The 22,264-nt window shown below is 40.6% G+C and overlaps 1 protein-coding gene across 3 annotated transcripts in view; it reads left to right on the top strand.

Annotated features, from left to right (window-relative positions):
• The window catches only part of LOC131253019 (DNA repair protein RAD51 homolog 4), a 63,871-nt gene that overhangs the window by 1,885 nt on the left and 39,722 nt on the right, over positions 1-22,264 (top strand). For 2 of the 3 annotated variants that reach the window (XM_058253847.1, XM_058253844.1), the window contains exons 2-8: positions 520-599; positions 946-1,061; positions 1,164-1,245; positions 1,749-1,883; positions 14,278-14,391; positions 17,519-17,609; positions 20,907-20,977. In XM_058253847.1, the coding sequence (XP_058109830.1) occupies positions 520-599; positions 946-1,061; positions 1,164-1,245; positions 1,749-1,883; positions 14,278-14,391; positions 17,519-17,609; positions 20,907-20,977 (689 nt within the window). The remainder of the gene's footprint in view (positions 1-519; positions 600-945; positions 1,062-1,163; positions 1,246-1,748; positions 1,884-14,277; positions 14,392-17,518; positions 17,610-20,906; positions 20,978-22,264) is intronic. The other variant, XM_058253846.1, reaches the window with a different exon arrangement.

Below are 22,264 nucleotides of genomic sequence, written 5' to 3' on the forward strand. Positions count from 1 at the left end.
GTGGGTTGCAGTGATCAAGGATGTTGAGATGGATGTGAAAAGCAAGGATAGAATTAAGTATGAGGTCATCAAAAGCTGTCTAGGAGTAATCCCAATAATAGGTTAAAAGAAGAAGAAGAAGAAAATGATGGGGAGAAAATTGAGATGGTTTGGTCATGTGCAACAAAGACTGAAAATGGCTCCAATAAAGAGTGGAGTATTGATTACGATCGGTGTTTTAAATAGTGAATAGCTTGTAGCATAGTGTTCACCCCCTGAAGCGTGAGGCGTAAGCTACATAGCGTGTGGTGTAAGCTACATGCTACTTCTAGATTTTTAATAAAGGTTGAGCTTGGTTGCACCAATTTCATGATATTCGACACCAAATTGAATTGATTAATAATGAAATTTAATAACATTTCATGATATTTGGTGCAACCAAACACAACCTAAAGTAATAGGAAATGGCAATGGTTAAGTATAATGGTAGAGAGAGAGAGTGTACACATGTATATATAAATAATATCCATCTTGTTGCAGTGGAGGATTTTCTAGTCCATGATCTCTATGTGCTAGTTGCTTTTGCGGAACATCATGCCACCTCAAAGGAATTGAAACAGGTTAGTTTCTGCTGCAAGAACTGTGTTATGTATGTGTTGGTTTTCTGGTTCAAGTATTCTGATCATATAAATATGGTTCAATGTTGCATCTTTTTTTTTTTTTTTTTGCTACATACATTGTCTGTTTTAAGTGTAACTCTCTTTTAGTAATTAGAAACTAGAGAGTCTAAATTGCTTTTCAATCCATTCAATCTAGATCTGTCCCTGATTTTATGAAATCTAATTTGTTGGATGGAGTTAATTTGCATCCTTTTACCCACATTTACTAGGAATTTGGTTCTAAATGTTGAATGCTGCCTGTATCACCATCGAAGTGCAGTACACTAATTTTATGGTATCCAAATAGGGAATCACTCGAGTTCTCTCTATCGTAGACAGTCAGCATCAACCATGGTTGAATGGAGTGGAGTTGCTTGAAGATGCTAAACTGAATAAGCATGTTCTATCCACTGGTTGTGAAGGGTATCTTGTACTTGAGTTGCTTATGACATCTGAACTCTTGTATACTTAACTCGTTACTTTAAGAAGCTACCTTTTAATTTTTCCAGTTGCATGAATGGTCAGGATTGATGTGCTTCTTCAAGGTGGATTACATGAGGGACGGTTGACAGAATTGGTTGGCCCATCATCTTCTGGTAAAACTCAAGTAAGAAATCCAACTTGTGGAGTTTAAATGAATTCAATTAGTAGGGATTGATCTTCTTGAAGCTTACACATTCAGGGGTGAGCTCGGAAACGGGCTCTGTGATTGTCTTATTCAATCATTTGAGAACTGAACATGCAGTACATGAGTTTATAGCAGAACAATGAATCCATCCCGTCTGGCCAACTCTTCTCAATGAATGAATGGATTTCTGTCTTTGAATTGGTCGACTTGGTCTGCTTATTATTCCAATTTTCTGTCACAAAATAAGGAAAAAAAAGCTCAAGCAAGAGAGAGTAGGCGATCATAACAGTTAGATGAATTCAGAGATTTGTGAAAGAAATCAGTTTGAGATACTTGGAAGTTATCATGCATTTCATCTTAAAGTGGTCATTTAGGTTGTAGGGTCTACATGATGTATGCATTTAGTATATTGTATTTTGTTTTTGTAAGATAAATTAGTTCTGTTTATTGGTCATCTCTTTTTTTGTATTTGTTTTGTGTAGGTATGTCTACACGCTGCTTCACATGTTGCACAGAACTACAAGGGTACTGTGATGTTTTTGGACACGAGTAACTCCTTTTCAACCAAACGCATTGCAGATATAATTAGTTGCCGTTTGCGTTCTTCATTTAAACAGGTCAGGCCCTATTTTACTCCTAACTCTTTTGGTGTAGCACATTTGATTTTCTTCTTTTTGAATGCCTAGAACTTTCCATGATATTCATTCACATCCATTTACACCTTAGGATGTTCTAGAACCAATCATTGCATGTTTTCATCATCATCATCATCACAGCTATGCGGGGTGATCATCGTCATCATTATATCGCTGTCGCTCAGGGTATCCCAAATCGGTTACGTTTCGGCCGTAACGGCTGATACGTAACAGTAACGGCATCAACCATTACGCGATTCGGCCCCGAAACGGGGCACCTCTGTTTTTTGGGTTCGTAACGGCCGTTACGGGACTGTAACGGCCCATAACGGCCGTTACGGTACCGTAACAAACCTTACGGTCCATAACCCTAGAGAAAAATGAAAAAAAAAATGGTAAAAAAAAAAGAAAAGAAAAAAAACATACCTTTTTTAAAAAAAAATTCTTCTTCTTCTCCTTCTCCTTCTCCTTCTCCTTCTTCCTCTTCTTCCTCTTTTTGCCTTGCTGCGGCTGCGGCTACGGCTGCGGCCCTGTTGCGCTGTGGCTGCGGCCCGGGCCTCCTCCTCCTCCTCCTCCTTCTCTCTCTCTCTCTCTCTCTCTCTCTCTCTCTCTCTCTCCCCCTCTTCTTTCCCTCCTTTTCTTTTCGGTTTCCCTCTCCCTTTTTTTCTTTTGAAATCGGAAGCGGTTTGACTGGTGTACTACATACCAGTATAGCTGCTGTAGGTACGTGTCATGCTAAGACGAGCGCTGACGCTCCTTGAGCTCCGAGTTGTACGAACGGTTCGAAGGAGATCAAAGTTACATGGGCTCCACAGCGATGTATTTATTATATCTACACCGTTCTTCTATTTTTAAATATCATTTTAGAGCATTAGCCAAAAAATGAATCGTATCCAAAGATCTTCTGGACCACACCAAAAATAGCAGTGAGATGATGATTTTCACCGTTAAAAAATTCGTAGGCCCACCATAACGTTTATTTTCCATCCAATCTGTTCAAAAGGTCAAAAAGACCTGAATGAAGAGGAAAAACAAATTTCATATTGATCCAAAAGTTCTGTGATCCCAAAAAGGGTTTCAATGGTAGATGTTCAATCCCCCACTGCCTTTTGCGGTGTGGTCCACTTGATAATTAGATTTGTATTATTTTTCGTGTCAAGCCTTAAGACGAGCTCGTCAAGTGAATGGACGGTTTAGATATAACACATACCTCATGATCAGACCCACAGGACTTGCTTACATCAAACGAATGGATTGGTACGCGTTACGCAGCACGTTGCACAATTTAATAAAATGTACACGTGCCACATGGGCCCTACCATACTGTATGTATTTTATCCATGCGGTCCATCCATTTTGCCACATCATTTTAGGTTATGATTCAAAAAATTAGTAAGATCCAAATCTCAGGTGGACCACAGCATAGGAAACAGTGGTTATAGAATGCTCACCATTAAAAATTTCTTAGGGTCCACTGTAATGTTTATTTTCCATCTAACCTGTTAATAGGGTCACACTAACGTGGATGAAGGGAACTATTTTGTGATGCAATCAGGCTCACACTTATGAAGGGCATATCACAGATTTTAGAGTGGACCCGTGATCATTGTTGGTCATTGAAGTGAGCCTAATCTATTTGATCAGGAAATGGACCCGCTGGGTGGCTAGATAAGCTAGAAGGGTCAACCCTGATTAGATTTTGAACGAACTTGTAGAGCAGATATGTCTGTTGACCTTTAAAAAATGCGGATTCACCTTTGGACCCCATTAGTACATAGTTTGACCTATGGACCCCATAAGGCTATCTGGTAGACTGTTTGAATACATAGATTGACCCTATGGATCCCATTAAGCCATCTGGTAGACTGTTTGAATACACAAATTGACCTATGGACCCCATAAGGCCATATGGTAGACTGTTGTACCAGCGGTGGGTCCCACATAGTCAGATAGTTGACTGTTTCCAATAGCGAACAGTTCCCTTTCTTAGATAGTGTAGTTGCATAACTCTCTTAGACAATGCAGTTACATATTTCAATTAATAGTCAAAAGTCATAGAAGTAGGAAAGAAGGTAGAAGAGCAAAGAAAATTGGAGGGATCCGTGGCATGCCTAGAGAGATGGAGCTCCGAATGGGGAGGGGGAGACACACGGTTGTCTCTTGTCAGAGGAGGGACGCGTGGCATGCCAAGAGAGATGGGAGTAGGCGAGGGTGGCTGATGTTAGGGGGCGTATTGATGGCAGGGAGACATATGGCCTGACTGGGGCAATTCTCGCAGCGATCGAGTTCTCTAGAGTGTGACCCTTGCAGGTGGTGACGTCAATGAATGTAGCTGCTAGGCTCGGGCTTAAGGCTCAGGTGGACATGGAGGCTCGGAGGGGATGCATGGAGGCTTGGGATATGATCATGGAGGCTCGAGATGAGATCGTGGAGGCTCGGGAGTCGATTGTGGAGGCTCGACTTAGTTGGATGGAGTTTTCGAGCAAGGCTGGAGCTTTGGTTGCGAGGCTGGGGACTTCCTTTTGCTCTCAGGGAGGATGCGTCCCTCGTTGGGGTCCGAGGTGATTTCAAGAGAGGATGCCTTGGTTGATGCGTTGCCATGTTCGCTGGAATTGGTGACACATGAGAATACACCTCTTTCTCTCGCATGTGCCAAGTTTTTAAATAATGGCACGTGCAGGGACCTGATCTTTTTTATTCCAAACCGTTTCACTTCTCCAAACCCCTTCTTGACTTTAAGGCTTTCGAATGGGAGTCCTTCAGAGGTGAGTGACCTTTCAGTGGAGATCGTAGGCCCTCTTAAGGGAGAGTTTTCTTGGCAAACATCGGCATCAACGATCGGCATAGCACAAGGGGAGCTTATTGAAGCACGGGAGAGCATCGATCAAGCAACCAAAGAAGGCGCTACAAAGGGGCTCAATCCAACAAGTAAGTTATCAAATTGTAAGAGTCCACATTCTCTTTCCTTGTGTAGGATTGAGTATAAAGTTTGTGACTGAAACTTGTGTAGGTTCTTGTATGGGACCGTATCGCCATTAACACAGGTGAGTACGTGTGTAAGTCCTTGTGTAGGCCACCGATACGGGTGTGTACGTGGTAAGTCCTTGTGTGGGCCACCAACACCGGTGTGTAGGTGGTAAGTCCTTGCATAGGCTACCAACACGGGTGAGTACGTGGTAAGTCCTTGTGTAGGTATCCGTTGGGAGTGTACGCTTGTATAGGTTAGAGGTGAACCTAATTTAAAACCTTCATTAGTGAATACTGATACATTCAGGGAGAGTGCGTCTGCTGGGAGTGGTGTAGGGAAACTGAACCACTATACATGCTTGTGTTTACAATTGTGAATTGTGTACATGTTTATTCATGCTTATGAGTTTGATTAGTTAAATCGTATGAATGCTTGAATTGAATTGTATGCTAGGCACCTAACTTGTAAAGCACAACCAAGTACACTATCGATTATAGATTAGTTGCTAGAATTGACATATCTATTGTAGTCTATGTGATTGGACCCACTATTCGCCAATCTTCCGCATGCCGTGGTAGAAAATCAAAATAATTTCAGGTTCGAGGTTGATAGGAATGGTCTCCCAATTCGTCATCTTTAGTTCACAGATGATACTATTATATTCTGTGATGTGGATCCGGATATGGTGGATAGACTTTGTATGGTGATAACTTGTTTTGAAGTGATCTTGGGTTTGAAGGTAAATATAGCTAAGAGCAAGATGTTGGGGATTAGAATAGAGGGAGAGATGAATTTTCTTGTAGCAGGTATCTTCGGGGTGTAGGGTGGGATTGTTCCTCGCTACATCCCTACGCTTGCCTTCATGTATTGGGAAGTGTCCGAAGCCTTTATGGGAAAAAGTGGTGGAAAGGGTCGAGACTCTTGAGGAAACTTTCACGTTGGAAGATTACGCTAATTAAAACAACTCTCTCCAATATGTCACTCTACTTTGTTCCTTTTCAAGTGCCCAAAATCGTGTTGAACCGTTTGGAGAAACTTAAGAGGGACTTTTTGTGGCAAGGGTTGAAAGACTAGAAGAGGTTTCGCCTTATGTCTAACATAAGAGTGTTGGAATCTATGAACCTAGCTCTTTTAGGGTGACGACAGTGGCGGTTCGAGTCAGAGGAAAAATCTCTATGGAGAAAATCGATTGCCTCCAAGTATGGATGTGAGGGAGGGGGTTGGTGGACAAGAGATGCTTCCTTGTACAAAGCATTTGGGTTATGGAGGGGTATCTTTAGCGTGGAGGGTAAATTTAAGGAGGGGATTAGTTTCTTGGTTGGTGTTAGAGAAGAATTTCTTTCTTAGGTTTGATTATGTTAGCCCTTGTTCCAAGTTGGGGCTTCATTAGGATGCTCCGGCTTAAGGGAGAGTGTTAAAATGTTGATAGTTGAATAAGGCCTATCCGGTTCATAAATTCATCAGACAGTCCGATACAAATTCTCACCAAAGAGTGGACCGTTACACCACCATAAACACATTCCAATTTATAAATGAATGCATATTTGGAATGCTTAGAATATTCCGGATTTAATCCATATTTTTTCATATTTTTTTGGCAAAAAAAAAAAATTTGCGCCGTTACGAGCCGTTACGCCCCCATATCCGTATCGGTTTCGGAGGGCACCGTTACGCCAACCGATACTGATACGGGACACCTTACTGTCGTTGTTGTTATCATCTTATTGCTCATTATCATCATCATTGGAGTCTACTTTATGAATCCTATCTATTAGCAATCCTGTTTTGCCAATCATTGCAATGATTACTTGTGGTTGGCTTTACATTCCTATGTGAGGCCCTATCTTTGGAAAGTAAACAAAACTTTATCCTTCATGACTCTTAACACCACCTCAATTCAAGTCCCTTTTAGGTCTTCTCCTTGTCCTCCTTTCAGGATCTGAAGTTCCCCTAATTATGCATATCTCTGGTTTTTGTGGTACATGGCAAAACCATCTCAATATGATCTCCATCAATATATCTTTATTGGGCTAATCTTATTCTTAGGCTATTTTGTGATGCAATCAGGCTCACACTTATGAAGGGCATATCACAGATTTTAGAGTGGACCCGTGATCATTGTTGGTCATTGAAGTGAGCCTAATCTATTTGATCAGGAAATGGACCCGCTGGGTGGCTAGATAAGCTAGAAGGGTCAACCCTGATTAGATTTTGAACGAACTTGTAGAGCAGATATGTCTGTTGACCTTTAAAAAATGCGGATTCACCTTTGGACCCCATTAGTACATAGTTTGACCTATGGACCCCATAAGGCTATCTGGTAGACTGTTTGAATACATAGATTGACCCTATGGATCCCATTAGGCCATCTGGTAGACTGTTTGAATACACAAATTGACCTATGGACCCCATAAGGCCATATGGTAGACTGTTGTACCAGCGGTGGGTCCCACATAGTCAGATAGTTGACTGTTTCCAATAGCGAACAGTTCCCTTTCTTAGATAGTGTAGTTGCATAACTCTCTTAGACAATGTAGTTACATATTTCAATTAATAGTCAAAAGTCATAGAAGTAGGAAAGAAGGTAGAAGAGCAAAGAAAATTGGAGGGATCCGTGGCATGCCTAGAGAGATGGAGCTCCGAATGGGGAGGGGGAGACACACGGTTGTCTCTTGTCAGAGGAGGGACGCGTGGCATGCCAAGAGAGATGGGAGTAGGCGAGGGTGGCTGATGTTAGGGGGCGTATTGATGGCAGGGAGACATATGGCCTGACTGGGGCAATTCTCGCAGCGATCGAGTTCTCTAGAGATTGACCCTTGCAAGTGGTGACGTCAATGAATGATGTAGCTGCTAGGCTCGGGCTTAAGGCTCAGGTGGACATGGAGGCTCGGAGGGGATGCATGGAGGCTTGGGATACGATCATGGAGGCTCGAGATGAGATCGTGGAGGCTCGGGAGTCGATTGTGGAGGCTCGACTTAGTTGGATGGAGTTTTCGAGCAAGGCTGGAGCTTTGGTTGCGAGGCTGGGGACTTCCTTTTGCTCTCAAGGAGGATGCGTCCCTCGTTGGGGTCCGAGGTGATTTCAAGAGAGGATGCCTTGGTTGATGCGTTGCCATGTTCGCTGGAATTGGTGACACATGAGAATACACCTCTTTCTCTCGCATGTGCCAAGTTTTTAAATAATGGCATGTGCGGGGACCTGATCTTTTTTATTCCAAACCGTTTCACTTCTCCAAACCCCTTCTTGACTTTAAGGCTTTCGAATGGGAGTCCTTCAGAGGTGAGTGACCTTTCAGTGGAGATCGTAGGCCCTCTTAAGGGAGAGTTTTCTTGGCAAACATCGGCATCAACGATCGGCATAGCACAAGGGGAGCTTATTGAAGCACGGGAGAGCATCGATCAAGCAACCAAAGAAGGCGCTACAAAGGGGCTCAATCCAACAAGTAAGTTATCAAATTGTAAGAGTCCACATTCTCTTTCCTTGTGTAGGATTGAGTATAAAGTTTGTGACTGAAACTTGTGTAGGTTCTTGTATGGGACCGTATCGCCATTAACACAGGTGAGTACGTGTGTAAGTCCTTGTGTAGGCCACCGATATGGGTGTGTACGTGGTAAGTCCTTGTGTGGGCCACCAACACCGGTGTGTAGGTGGTAAGTCCTTGCATAGGCTACCAACACGGGTGAGTACGTGGTAAGTCCTTGTGTAGGTATCCGTCGGGAGTGTATGCTTGTATAGGTTAGAGGTGAACCTAATTTAAAACCTTCATTAGTGAATACCGATACACTCAGGGAGAGTGCGTCTGCTGGGAGTGGTGTAGGGAAACTGAACCACTATACATGCTTGTGTTTACAATTGTGAATTGTGTACATGTTTATTCATGCTTATGAGTTTAATTAGTTAAATCGTATGAATGCTTGAATTGAATTGTATGCTAGGCACCTAACTTGTAAAGCACACCCAAGTACACTATCGATTATAGATTAGTTGCTAGAATTGACATATCTATTGTAGTCTATGTGATTGGACCCACTATTCGCCAATCTTCCGCATGCCGTGGTAGAAAATCAACATAATTTCAGGTTCGAGGTTGATAGGAATGGTCTCCCAATTCGTCATCTTTAGTTCACAGATGATACTATTATATTCTGTGATGTGGATCCGGATATGGTGGATAGACTTTGTATGGTGATAACTTGTTTTGAAGTGATCTTGGGTTTGAAGGTAAATATAGCTAAGAGCAAGATGTTGGGGATTAGAATAGAGGGAGAGATGAATTTTCTTGTAGCAGGTATCTTCGGGGTGTAGGGTGGGATTGTTCCCCGCTACATCCCTATGCTTGCCTTCATGTATTGGGAAGTGTCCGAAGCCTTTATGGGAAAAAGTGGTGGAAAGGGTCGAGACTCTTGAGGAAACTTTCACGTTGGAAGATTACGCTAATTAAAACAACTCTCTCCAATATGTCACTCTACTTTGTTCCTTTTCAAGTGCCCAAAATCGTGTTGAACCGTTTGGAGAAACTTAAAGAGGGACTTTTTGTGGCAAGGGTTGAAAGACTAGAAGAGGTTTTGCCTTATGTCTAACATAAGAGTGTTGGAATCTATGAACCTAGCTCTTTTAGGGTGACGACAGTGGCGGTTCGAGTCAGAGGAAAAATCTCTATGGAGAAAATCGATTGCCTCCAAGTATGGATGTGAGGGAGGGGGTTGGTGGACAAGAGATGCTTCCTTGTACAAAGCATTTGGGTTATGGAGGGGTATCTTTAGCGTGGAGGGTAAATTTAAGGAGGGGATTAGTTTCTTGGTTGGTGTTAGAGAAGAATTTCTTTCTTAGGTTTGATTATGTTAGCCCTTGTTCCAAGTTGGGGCTTCATTAGGATGCTCCGGCTTAAGGGAGAGTGTTAAAACGTTGATAGTTGAATAAGGCCTATTGGGCCCAAATCCATGTAATAAGGCCCTTAGGGCCCATTCACGTTTTTACTATTATAAATTAGAGTAGAGGGTTAAGGTTTCAATAGTCCCTAAGCATCCCATGTTCTTGCTATCTCTCTCATTGTTTTTCTCTTTCATCTTTCATCTTCTCATTGTAGCTTCTCATAGGCCCTCAAAATTAGCACCATGTAGCCTTTTAACATGGTTTCAGAGCCTAACTGCTCTTAGGGTTTCTTCTTTTTCTTCTAGGGTCCATTTGATTTTCCATGTCACATGTAAATACCTTTTAAATAGGTAATAATTATTTACTTAAGTAATTACCGCATCATTACCAATGCAGACGTTGACAACCTACCTTTTCAATGCTAAAATCAAGGACGACCACGAAATGTATGTGGGGCCCATTGTGATGTATGTGGCTTATCCACACCATTCATCCGTTATGCCATTTGAAGTTAGGATATGAGCCCAAAAATGGGGCAAATCCAAAGCTTAATTGGACCACACCACAGGTAACTGTGATGAATTGAATGCCTACCGTTAAATACTTCTTGGGTCCCCTAGAGGTTTTGGATTAAGTGGATATTTGTGTTTTCCCCTTATCCATGCCCGTGTGACCTTATGAACAGGTTAGATGATAAATAGAATCAATGTGGGCCTGGTGAAGGAAACAATTTTCAATGGTGGCCATTTTAAGGACACTGTTTCCTTTGGTGTGGGCCACTCTTTTTTTGGCTCATGCCCCAAAATGGTCCAGTAAAACGGATGGATGGCATGGATATGTCATATACATCATGTTGTGGCCCACAAATTTAAGTCAATCTTTTTGGACCGGTTTTCAAAGTGGAAATACACTCGGATGATCAAACAGGCTAAAATAGTAATAATTACCTATTTACAATGTATTTACAGTTGACATGAAAAATCAAACAGGCCCCTTAGGGTTCTTTTCTCTTCACTTATTTATTTATTTATTTATTCTTCTTTAATTCTTTTTTGAAGGACTTGCTGGTTTTTGTGTTACTTTAGATAGGGTTTTCTATATGTATGTATATTGTTGGAGCAGATTTTTGTGTTGCCTTGGCTAGGGTTTGCTGAATTTTTCCTATTGAAGCAGATCTATGTATTTCTTTAGATTATGTTTGTTGATTTTTTCTATTAGGGTTGTGTTTCCCTTCCTAATCTTCAGTGGTTCCATTTCTTTTCCTTTCTTTTTCTTTTTTTCCTTCTTTCTTTCTTTCCTTCTTCATCTTAACTCTATGGGTGTTATTCTTCTAATCTTTCTCAATAAGTGGTGTTTTCCTTCATTCCTTTCCTATATTTCGGCGGTTCCTTTGTTCGCTTCCTAATCTTCTTTGCTCTCTTTCCTTATTCCCTTATTCCTTTTCTACACAACAATAGCTTCTTATTAATCCTTTTCCCTTCACCCTTCACTCTTCTTTTTCATTTTTCCTGTTTTGAGAGTCGTGGTGAGGCCTTTTCCTCACTGAATTTTTGTGATTAGTGTGAAGAGGGTGGGTCGTGACATGATTTTTTAAAGGGTTTTGCATCGTGTGTTGTTGGATTTGAAGCGTCGTTGATATGCAGTTGAAGCTCTTGCTGTTTTTTCTGCTGTTCGGTTGAAGATGTTTGAAATTCTTATTCTATATATTTTTTTTGAAGACTTTTTCAGAAGAATTTGCTGTTTTTTACTAAATGGTTGGAGGTATTGTTGGACGTCCAGATTGGAGCTAATTGACTAGATTGTCTCTTGTTGTGCGATGACGTAGCAACTTCTTCGTTTCAGGCTCTCCTTGCCAAGATGTATGATGTGACCAATATTTGTACCAGGTAGTTGGTTCAAACCCGTTTATGTACGGGCTTGTTTGGACTGGGTGGTTGTCCAAGCCTTGGCTTAAACATGATTGTACCGTGTTTGTTTGCTCTAAGCAGTTGGCTCAGACTCATTATTTATATTGGATAGTTGGTATATTCTTATTTGTTTTAGATAGTTATCCAGATTAATGATTGTGTTGGGTAGTTGACCCAACCTTGGTTGAGTTGGAGAGTTGATCCAGACTCGTTTGTTTATATTAGACAGTTGGTTCGTTCTTATTTGTTTTGGATGGTTGTCTGGAATTATGATTGTGTTGGATAGTTGGGCTAGCCTTGGTTGAGCTGGATTGTTGATTTAGACTCGTTTGTGCTGGATGGTTATTTCGGTGGCCCACATTATTGAAGTTGCAGAAGTGCCTATTCACCTAAAGTTATTGGTTATCTCATTGCCTCCACTTCTCATCCACATGCTTGCCTCTTGTCACAACCAGTGCTATTCATCTCTGCAACCGCTCTATGTTTTTATTTTATCTTATTTTATGCTTTTAAGAAATATTTTATGTGCCTCTCCAAACTCAAGTTCCTCTTTTCAAAGCATCTTGAGTTTTGAGGGGGGATGTTAGGGAAGAATTTCTTTCTTTTCTTAGGTTTGATTATGTTAGCCCTTGATCATTCAATATATATGTTAGCCCTTATTTCAAGTTGGGCCTCATTAGGATGCTCTAGCTTGAGGGTGAGCATTGAAAGGTTGATAGCTGAATACAGCCCATTGGGCCCAAGTCCATGTAATAAGGCCCATAGGGCCATTCACAAGTCCATGTAATAAGGCCCATAGGGGCTATTTATTATATATATAAAAAATTATAAACAAGAGTAGAGGGTTAGGTTTCAATAGATCCATAGCATCTCATGTTCTTGCTATCTCTCTCTCATTGTTTCTCTCTTGTTCATGTTTTTCAATTATAAATCAGAGTAGAAGGCTAGGGTTTCAATAGACCCTAAGTATTCTCATGTTCTTGCTACCTCTCTCCTCTCTCACATTGTTTCTCTCTTCCATCTTTCTTCTTCTTCTCATAGGCCCTCAAAAGTGGCATCATTTAGCCATTTAACAGTTGGAAATGAAGAAAATATGACATTTTGGAAGGATGTGTGGGTTATGGATTCCTCATTATTGAACGAGTTTCCAGATTTGGCCAGGTTAGCGACAAATGTAGACATATCGGTTGCAAGTTGTTTGGTAGTGGCTCTTTGGAGGTGTGGTTCGCACCCTTGTTAAAATCTATGGGATGAAGAATCTGAAGACTTCGTGCTACTCCAAAATATCCATTTGTTAGTTCGTCTCCCTGGGAGCAAGATAGGTTGGTGTGGCGTAAGGAAAGCTCAGGTTGTTTTTCGGTTGGCTTTTTCTATTTGCTGTTGCATTCACCCTTGCATGAGTTCCGTGCACCAATGACCATGCTATAGTGTTATGGAGCTCCTTTGAAAATGGCTGCTTTTGTGTGGCTTGTTGGTAGAAAAAGGGTCTTGGCTATTGACAACCTTCGGAAGCGAGGATTGGTGATTCTAAACATTTGCACTCTATGTATGGGTAGCGACAAGACAATTGATCACCTATTAGGGTCCTTACTCTTGCTCGGGTTGTAGACTCTTAGGAGTTTCAACTCCCGGTCAAGGGTTTGAATACCCATGGGTGGTGAAATTCCACTAGCGTGAGTGTGTGGGGTGTGTGTGCGTGTGTAAAAAAAAAATAAAAAATTGATCACCTATTATTCATTGTCCTTCGGTTGGTTTGCAATTCTGTCATTTCTTTGTTCAAGATGCAGTGATCCATGCTCGCTTCAGTGGATAGTTTTTTGGAGGTGGGTCATGGGGTTTGTCTTCCAAAGCAAGCTCTGTTGGAGTGGTGGTTGGTGATCTTAGTGGCCTTTTGGACTATTTGAGGGGAGAGGAATGAAAGATGCTTTAATGATTCTGGGAAGGATGTTGGTTTTTTCATCCGTAGGATGAAATATTTTGTTGCCGAGTGTGCTTCTTGTATTGCGTTCTTGAAAGATGGTATCTTTCTTTTTGCTCGTTAGGGCTGTAAACTTTTAGGCGCCATCTCGGCGCCTTCTTAATAAAATTTGCTTTATCTTTCAACAAAAAAGGCAGAAGAGCAAAGAATCCATATGCAATCAGAGGCATGAATTCTTCAATGGAAAAAGCTTATGTTTGTCAAATCCTGTGTTTGGAGTGAGACACCCCAATGGTGGAGCAGCTCCACTGTAGAACCTAGAATTGGTGAGACTCCAATTTTAGTTCTGCTAAAATGTTTGCTATTGCTGAATTTCTGGATCGTGTTTTTCAATTTACTGCCTTCATCTGGTAAGGAATTGCGGTTAGCTTTCTTATTCAGATTTCCTGATTTTCTGCTTAAACCTGCTGTTATAAGAGGCAGTATTGCTTCTGTTAGTGCTGTCCTGCACCACTTTGGATGTCCTCATACTTGGTAGTTTATTGTATCCTTTCTAGTCTTCTCACACATCCATTTCAACACATCCTCCACTTATGACACCTAATTGTCCTGATAGTTTGTCCCACATAGTGTCTCTGGTCAATTAGCATTCATTCCATGTTTTATCACTCATCTTACTTGGGCTCCTTTCCATTAATTCATGATTGCAGGTCAATGGAAGAACCCTTGCTGGTGTCATGAGTAACATATTATGTCACCCAGTATTTGATGTCTTCACCTTGTTGGATGTACTACATCAGCTAGAATTCGAACTGAGAGCTCAGGTTTGTTTTTATTTTAGTTTATTCCTTCTTTAGTTCTGAATGTTACAATTTCAGAAATCAGTTTCATTTGATTGAAGAGCTGTATGATCCTCCATGCCCGAATTGGATTTTCAGTTGGTACAAGTGTGGCCCATGGTTTAGCAATCTGGACCACTAATTTGGTGTGCCACACCATACCCCAAAAACCTCCCAAATATATGACCTAGATATCCAAAATTTGGCCTTTTTCTGCACCGTTATTCTTCTCTTAACCTTGTATTTGCTACTTTCCAGTTGAAGGGTTACAATTCTTGTAGAGCAGGAAAACTTCTTTAATTAAGCTTGTAGAAGCACTAATCTCTCTCTCTCTCTCTCTCTCTCTCTCTCTCTCTCTCTCTCTCTCTCTCGCAATGAGAGAGGAGCTGACTTCTGTTGATATCATTGTTTCTTTTCTTTTCAACCTCTTCTCTACAGTTGCATGTGAGGGACCCATATATATGGAAAGGGAACCAATTACATGACAACACCTAACATAGTAAGTGTCATTATTAATTAACCATGAACATATATTTAGTCACCTCATGCTGTAACTTGACATGTTTGGAACAACTAGAAAGACACTAACCTTCAAGGCATAGACATACCTACATGACACATGCAAATAAGCGTCCAGCTCATGTATGAGGTGTCCTTGCATAGACATGCATGGGGACACCTCATGTATGTTGGTATGGCATTTCAACATCCCCCCTCAATACCAAGTCTGTTACACACGTAATGCATGTGCTGTGACTACTGACTAGTATTAATAGTTGTCCTTAGTTTCCTGTCTCTTTTCTAAAGCATAGTCCTTGGCCTATTTGACTATTTGCATCACAAAGTCAATAGCTATCCAGTCTCCTTCATTGCATATTGGTTTGTAATATTTCTTTTCTCAAACACGTAATCCTTAAGACTTATGGGCTCCATTCAAGGTTGAGTGCTACAATCTAGAGATTGTACACCCAATTGCAGGTAGCGAAGTAGTATAGTACTCGGTAAGACTGAGGTTGATCCACAGGGACTAGTGATGTAGGACCGATGCATGAACCAAAGAACATGTGAGATCAAGTAGTAGAATTAAGACAATTAATAAAAAAACACAAGCATTGCCATAATCATCACGAATCCCATGAAAACCAAAAGAAAATCATGCATAATCCTAGCCTAAGTTACCAACATTGTCACACAAGATCATTGAATAAAAAGAAACTAGGATCTAATAGTTGTAGGGACATCCAATTAGCATAGGGTATGTCTATTTCAAAGTAGAAAACCTAATACAGCCCAGGGTAAACATTAGAGTTTGGGTAATTTGGGAAAGTAGGAAAATTAGAGATTTTGGATTTAGGGTTGGGGTTTTGGGAATGGAAGAAAGGGGTTTAGGAGAAGACGAAGGCTTTGGTTGGGAGAATCGAAGAACTTGAAGAAAATACTTTGATGGAGAGGAAAATAAATGGTGGTGCGGGAATAGATGAAGACCTTGCACCTCCGTTGATGAAGATTAGCCTCGCACCAACCTCCCTTCCAAATCGCATGGAGGTATCTTCAAATCGCATGGAGGTGGAAAAAGAGGAAAACAAGAGCTTTTTCTCTTCTTTTTATTTATTTATTTATCACAAAATCCAATGAGGGGGAAGAGTCACATGCTCACCCTCTTTTTATAGCTTCACCAAGTCTCACTAATCACAAAAAATACTCTGTCTAATGAAATTTTAATGAAAATGGCCCTAGTCTAAAGAGAATCTACTAAATCACTCACAAAGGTGTCCAAACACAAAATAATCAAAACTAAATCCTAAAAGATGATAAAATCTAAAAAAACTGATGTGGATGATCCACGATCAATTGCCCGATCATGTGATCCATGCGATCCAACGGCCCGATCGTCACGTCCCTCCAATCTAGTGGTCAGATCACTCTATAAAGCAGCTCATGTGCATCTTCCCAATGTGTGGTCTTCTAGATGCTCGCAAATGCACACGGGGTCTTTAGCACGATCACGGGTACTCGCCTAGCCACAGGGAAATCGGTGTGGTCCGCCTCCTCTGATACGACGCAAGGGTGTACGTGACATGATGTCCTCATCAACCAAAAAAAATACACAGCTAGAAAGCAAATAGAATTCAGTGTTTTCTAGTTAGGGCGAATTGAAAATTGCGAAGAAAACAATCAATAAACGAAAAAATAAGGTACCAGGGATCCACTTTTATTCAATCCTCAATGTAATCCGTCAATCCAACTTGATAACTCAATTGGAATCGAATAAGGATTCCTTCCACTCGGGATTTCTAGTAACCATTGTTATTGTTGCTTAGCTTCCCAATGCTCAAAAAGCTACTAAGATCGGTCATTTTCAGTTTTCACTTAAGATTTTCTCCTGCTCAAGATTCAACAAAGTGCATTTCGATGAGCTTCTCATCTCCAAATTGATGTTGTCGATTATCAGGTGGAATGATGTCAACGATCTAGATTGCTACCAATGTAGCACAACAAAAAACACACGTGAAGCTCTGATACCAAGTGTGGAGCAAGAAATTTTTTTAAGATTAGAGAAACCTTAATGTCATAGACTTGGGAGAGAACTCAAGTGAGGGAGGAGAATACTTCTCTTGATTTATTGCTTTGTTCCTTTCAAACTTCGTTTCTAACTCATTTGTAAATGGGGTACCATATGCATAGGGCAAGAGAACCAATTAGAAGACAAGACCTAGCATAATAGGCGTAATTACTATGTAAAATATGAACATGGACGCAGTTGCCCCATGCCACTACACGTCATGTGACATGTCGTGGGACACTTGGAATCTTGGGTAGATACTAACCATCAAGGAATACCTTCATGACACATGCTTATAAGCTTCCATTTCATGTATGAGGTGTCATTGCATAATCACGATGCATGTTAGTATTGAATTTCATCAATTCTTTTATCAAGAATATTTTGCGATATGGTGCTTCATGGTGGGGCCCAGTTAACCAAAGCTCTGGATCACTGAACCATGGCCCCACCTGTACAACTTTCAACAGAAGGATACCATGCATATCCTTGGGCCAAGGGTCATCTAACTCATGATTGAGTGCCTTGAGTTTGGGAGAATTTGTTCAGGTTAAGAATGAAGATACAAGGATGCGTTTGCTAATTGTCGATTCAATCTCATCCCTTATCACCCCAGTCCTGGGAGGCAAAGGCTCAAATGGTACACACATTTTTTTTTTTTTTTTTTGATAAGATTTTTTTGTAAAATCTTTTGTCTATGCTGGATCTGAACTTCTTGAAATTAAATCTTAGCTTGAGTATCTATTGTATCATTTAAAGGGGGAAAGTAAAGAATGCCAAGCTGCCATGAATACCACATTTGCCAAACTACCAATAAGATGCTGTATCATATTTCCCATTTTAAAATCCATACCACAAGGTTTTCAGTGCAAGCAAAATGTCTTTTTTTTTTTAAATTGATAAAATAAATAAAATACACGTCGTACCTTTTTTTCCCCTTGAAAACGTGCTTCAGTTATTGGCCATGGATACTGTTCTCTTGATTAGGATTGAGACTGAGCATTTTTATTCTTGCCAAACTGTGATACCACACGCTCTTAGTGATTCAATATGAAACCAAGTTCAAAATTCCAGATTCTATAGATAGAACCATAGGCTGGACACCTGTTATTTGAGAATTTTGGAATTACTGGAGAAATATTCTTATCAGAGGAACAACTGACATGTTTTCATGTCGACGGTTGCAGAATCTAACTGGAAAGCATGAATAACCAGGGCCAGGCGCCAGAGAGTAATAGCAGAAAACATATATAATTAGGACAACATTGTCGTTAAGAGGAGCCTTCAATCAGCCTTCTAGTAGAGTCACATTACTACAAAGAGGGTGGAGTGAGTCGCACCCCTTTTATGAGTCTTCACCCAAAAACAATATGATTGTATGAAGTAAGAAAAACCATAGTTTAATTCATCAAATTGAAGTCTAGAACCTTCACATGCTTTGGGCATATGTAGCCTTTACATCCGTAGACTGAAAAAAGAAAAACCTCCTATAGTTATATCTCTGCTAATTTGTTTGAGGAGTAATTAGATAAGGGGTTAAGCTAGACTAAAGACTCTTTCTTTGATTAAGAAACTACTAAATAAAGAAAAGACTTCAAGACTCTGTATAGATCGTAAGTATCTCACTATTTGGACTTGAGCTAAATATCACACATGTAAGATCTTGTGAGGGCCCACAAAATATCCACTGGATACATAGGGTGCTGTATTATAGTGCATATATGGCTTCAAGGTTTTCTGATTTTATCATTGGCCGCCATGGGCTGCATCATTCCTTCCTGTTTGGGAAGAACTTGCCCTTGAGATTGGCTTTTCGCATACATCCATTGGTAGGATTTGTCTTTGTATCATATCTTCTTGGGCTATGACGAGAGTTGATGATATATGCTGGACTGGCACAGCTCATTGTCTCCATAGCGGATCATGCTGTTTCTTCTTGAACTTGCACATTCTGAATTTTCTGCTGAATTTTTAATTTTCTTCCAAGATCTTGAAACATTCCTTCCAATGTTTATGTCACACACACGTATATGTGTACATGTGTGTGTGTACATACATACACATGTATATATAGATACATATGCACATGTATATATACATGTGTGTGTGTGTGAGAACCCACCCTTGATTTTTGATGGGTCCACCATGTTGCGTATGTAAAATCCACTCCAACCATTACATGTGCCATCCCATGTTAGGCCCAAGGCAAGAAAATTAGGCTGACTTGTGATTCAGGTGGGCCCCACTGAAGGAAATAGTTGGGAGAGACGTGCACTGATGATTTTTTACAGGGCCTACTGTGATGATTATGTGAAATACACGCAAAACATTAGATTCCACACAAATATTTAGGCCTGAGGCCCAAAATCAGGCCCATCCATGATTCAAGTGATCCACACTAAGGGAAACAGTTTGGAGGGTGTCTCATTGTGTACATTGTTTCAAATCGTGTGGGCCACCTGAATCATGGATCGGGCTAATTTTTGAGCCTTGTCTAATATTGGGTCACTCGTTGGTTGGAGTTGATTTTTGAAATACAGGATGGTGGGGCCACCCTATCCTGACGACCCCTTACCTAACCTTGTAGGTTAGGAGTAAAGGGATTCATGTAGCAAAGAGAGAGGAGGGAGGCAGATTGCATACCTAGTAGCAACGGTGCTCTGTGGGCCCCACCATGATGTGGATGTGTTATATCCATGCCATCCATTCATTTTTCCATCTCATTTTAGGGCATGACCCAAAAAATGAGGCATATCCAAATGTCAGGTGGACCACACCACTAGAAACAATGGTGATTCAATGCTCTCCATTAAAAACTTGTTGGGGGCCACAAGTTTTGGATCAAGCTGATATTTGTGTTTCCCTTCATCCAGGTCTCCATGATCTAATCAACAGGTTGGATGGTAAATAAACATTGTAATGGGCCCTAGGAAAATTTTAATGGGGGGCTTTAATCACCATTGTTTTCCTGTGGTGTGGTCCACTTGAGATTTGGATAGGCCTCATTTTTGGGCTCATGCCGTAAAATGAGCTAGTAAAATGGATGGACGGCATGGATAAAACTCATACATCTTGGTGGGGCCCACAGGGCACCGTCGCTGCAGATGACGGAGTGCGGGATCATGAGGATTAAACACCTACTATTGAAAACTTTTTGGGGGCCACAAGTTTTGGATCAAGATAATATTTGTGTTTTCCCTTCATCCGGGTCTATATGACCTTATGAACAGGTCAGATAGCAATTAACCATCATAGTGGGCCCTAGGAAGGTTTTAATAGTGGGTGTCATTATCACCGCTGCTTCCTGTGGTGTGGTCCACTTGAGCCTTGGATATGCCTCATTTTTGGGCTTGCGCCCTAAAATGATATGGCGAAAGGATGGACGGTGTGGATAAAACCCATAAGTCACGGTGGCTCCTCAGAGCCTTGTTCGTTCCTAGCTAGGGACGGGTGGGGATAGTACCCAATCCATGTCGCTTGGACTAGGCTTGGCCTGGCCCACCATGTAAATGCTCAGCCACCAATGTTAAATAAGTTGGCAGACCAGGCGTACTTGTCAGGAGTTTAGACAGATGCAAGCCTAGGTCCATCCCAATTAATTATCAGGCCTAGAACTCATTTGTGGTCCGACCCATGGGCCTAGAGGCTCAGTCTAAAAGCAGTATTCACATCATATACATGGGGAAAATTGCAAGAATACCCTTTCTACTAGCAATAAGGAGCAACTAAATAGAGCATAGCCAGTGACAAAGAAACCCCTATAACTACATAGAATTGCATTAGCACATCACTAGCATATAAGTGAACAAGTAGACGTCGAACAGAGAATTTTCAATGAGTCCATTGATATGACAGTTATTTCACATTTACTTTGACCATATGGTTTATCACTGCATATCAACAAACATTTATGATTATGTTTTGATGGAAAATGTAGGACGCTCTTTGATGATTTCGGTTGGATTTCTTCTGAAGAAATTGGCGAACGAACATAATATTTCTGTACTGGTATGTTCTTGTTTGAACTCGTGTGGATCATTTTGTCATATTCAAATGGGTCCCTTGCTGGCTTGCTTGGTTAAAATAGTTATTTAACCAAGCATGTTGGACTGACTTGCCTAAACTAGGTTTACATAAAGGTGAAGGTGGTGTTACGTGGTTATCGAATCAATGAGATTTTGACATATGAATCGCAAAGAAATGGACAAGAGTACACCCTCAAGAATATTTGAGTAGAGAGGGATAAATAACTTTATTGATATTGAACTTCCTCTCTCTCTTACAATACTCATGAAAACTCATAATTTAGAAAATTTGGAGTGCCTACCTCGTACACGCCCCTTTTTATAGACCTTAAAGACAATCCCTATGAATCTTTAATGGAAATCCCCTCACTTTTATATTGATTTTAAATCACTCTTTATTCATTTCAAATCAATTTAATTTGCCTAAGATGGCAACAAGCCTAACAATAGTAAAAGCAAATTTAGGAAATAATTCTCAAAATCTTCAATTACTTATTTAAATCAGCCCCATATCTTCCACAACCAATTCCTGATATTTATGCCCTAAATTTATCAGTAAAAAGTCCAAAATTAACACATGTTAGGCCCTATGGTGGGTCGTGGGCCGACATCTTTCTCCCTGGGTTGGAAAGAACTTGACTTCGACGAGTTGGATGCTTCATACAAGTGTTAGAGGTCTGGATCTAATCTTTTCAATTTGTTGCCCGTGATTCATGTGTATTCATAATAGAGCTTATTCTTCCATTTCACCAAGTATTGCTTGTATTGGCCGTGTCGAGTGTCAATAGTTTTCATATACAACACTTGTTCAACTCCTTCCTCCTTTTTCTTTGAGAGCTATTTATCCATATTTGTAATGAACTCATCTTACACATAAGATACTTCGCCACAATACTCGAATAAATCCGCCACATTAAAGTCACTCGGCATGGATTAATCTTCTTAGACTTGAGCTTGTTGGAAGTTCCCTTTGGAAACCTTTTTTTGCATAATAAATCATAACTAAGTCACATTCTTTATGTATTTTTTCTCACTAGTGTTCATTCACAACTTCTTGTCACTTGGTGTTGCTCTCTTCAATCTTCTTTTTCTTTTGAGCTTGCAAGTTTTGGATGTGCTTGGTGAAAGCATCAACATCTTTGGTCACTTGATCTTGTAGTGATAATGGTACTAAGTACATTATGTGGACTTCTCTCATTTACGATCTTAAATGGGGTTTTTCTCGGTGGTATGATCTACTGAGCTGTTTAGGCAAACTTGACTTGGGTAG

This window comes from Magnolia sinica, chromosome 8 (assembly GCF_029962835.1).
Source record: "Magnolia sinica isolate HGM2019 chromosome 8, MsV1, whole genome shotgun sequence".
NCBI classification, from domain to species: Eukaryota; Viridiplantae; Streptophyta; class Magnoliopsida; order Magnoliales; family Magnoliaceae; genus Magnolia; species Magnolia sinica.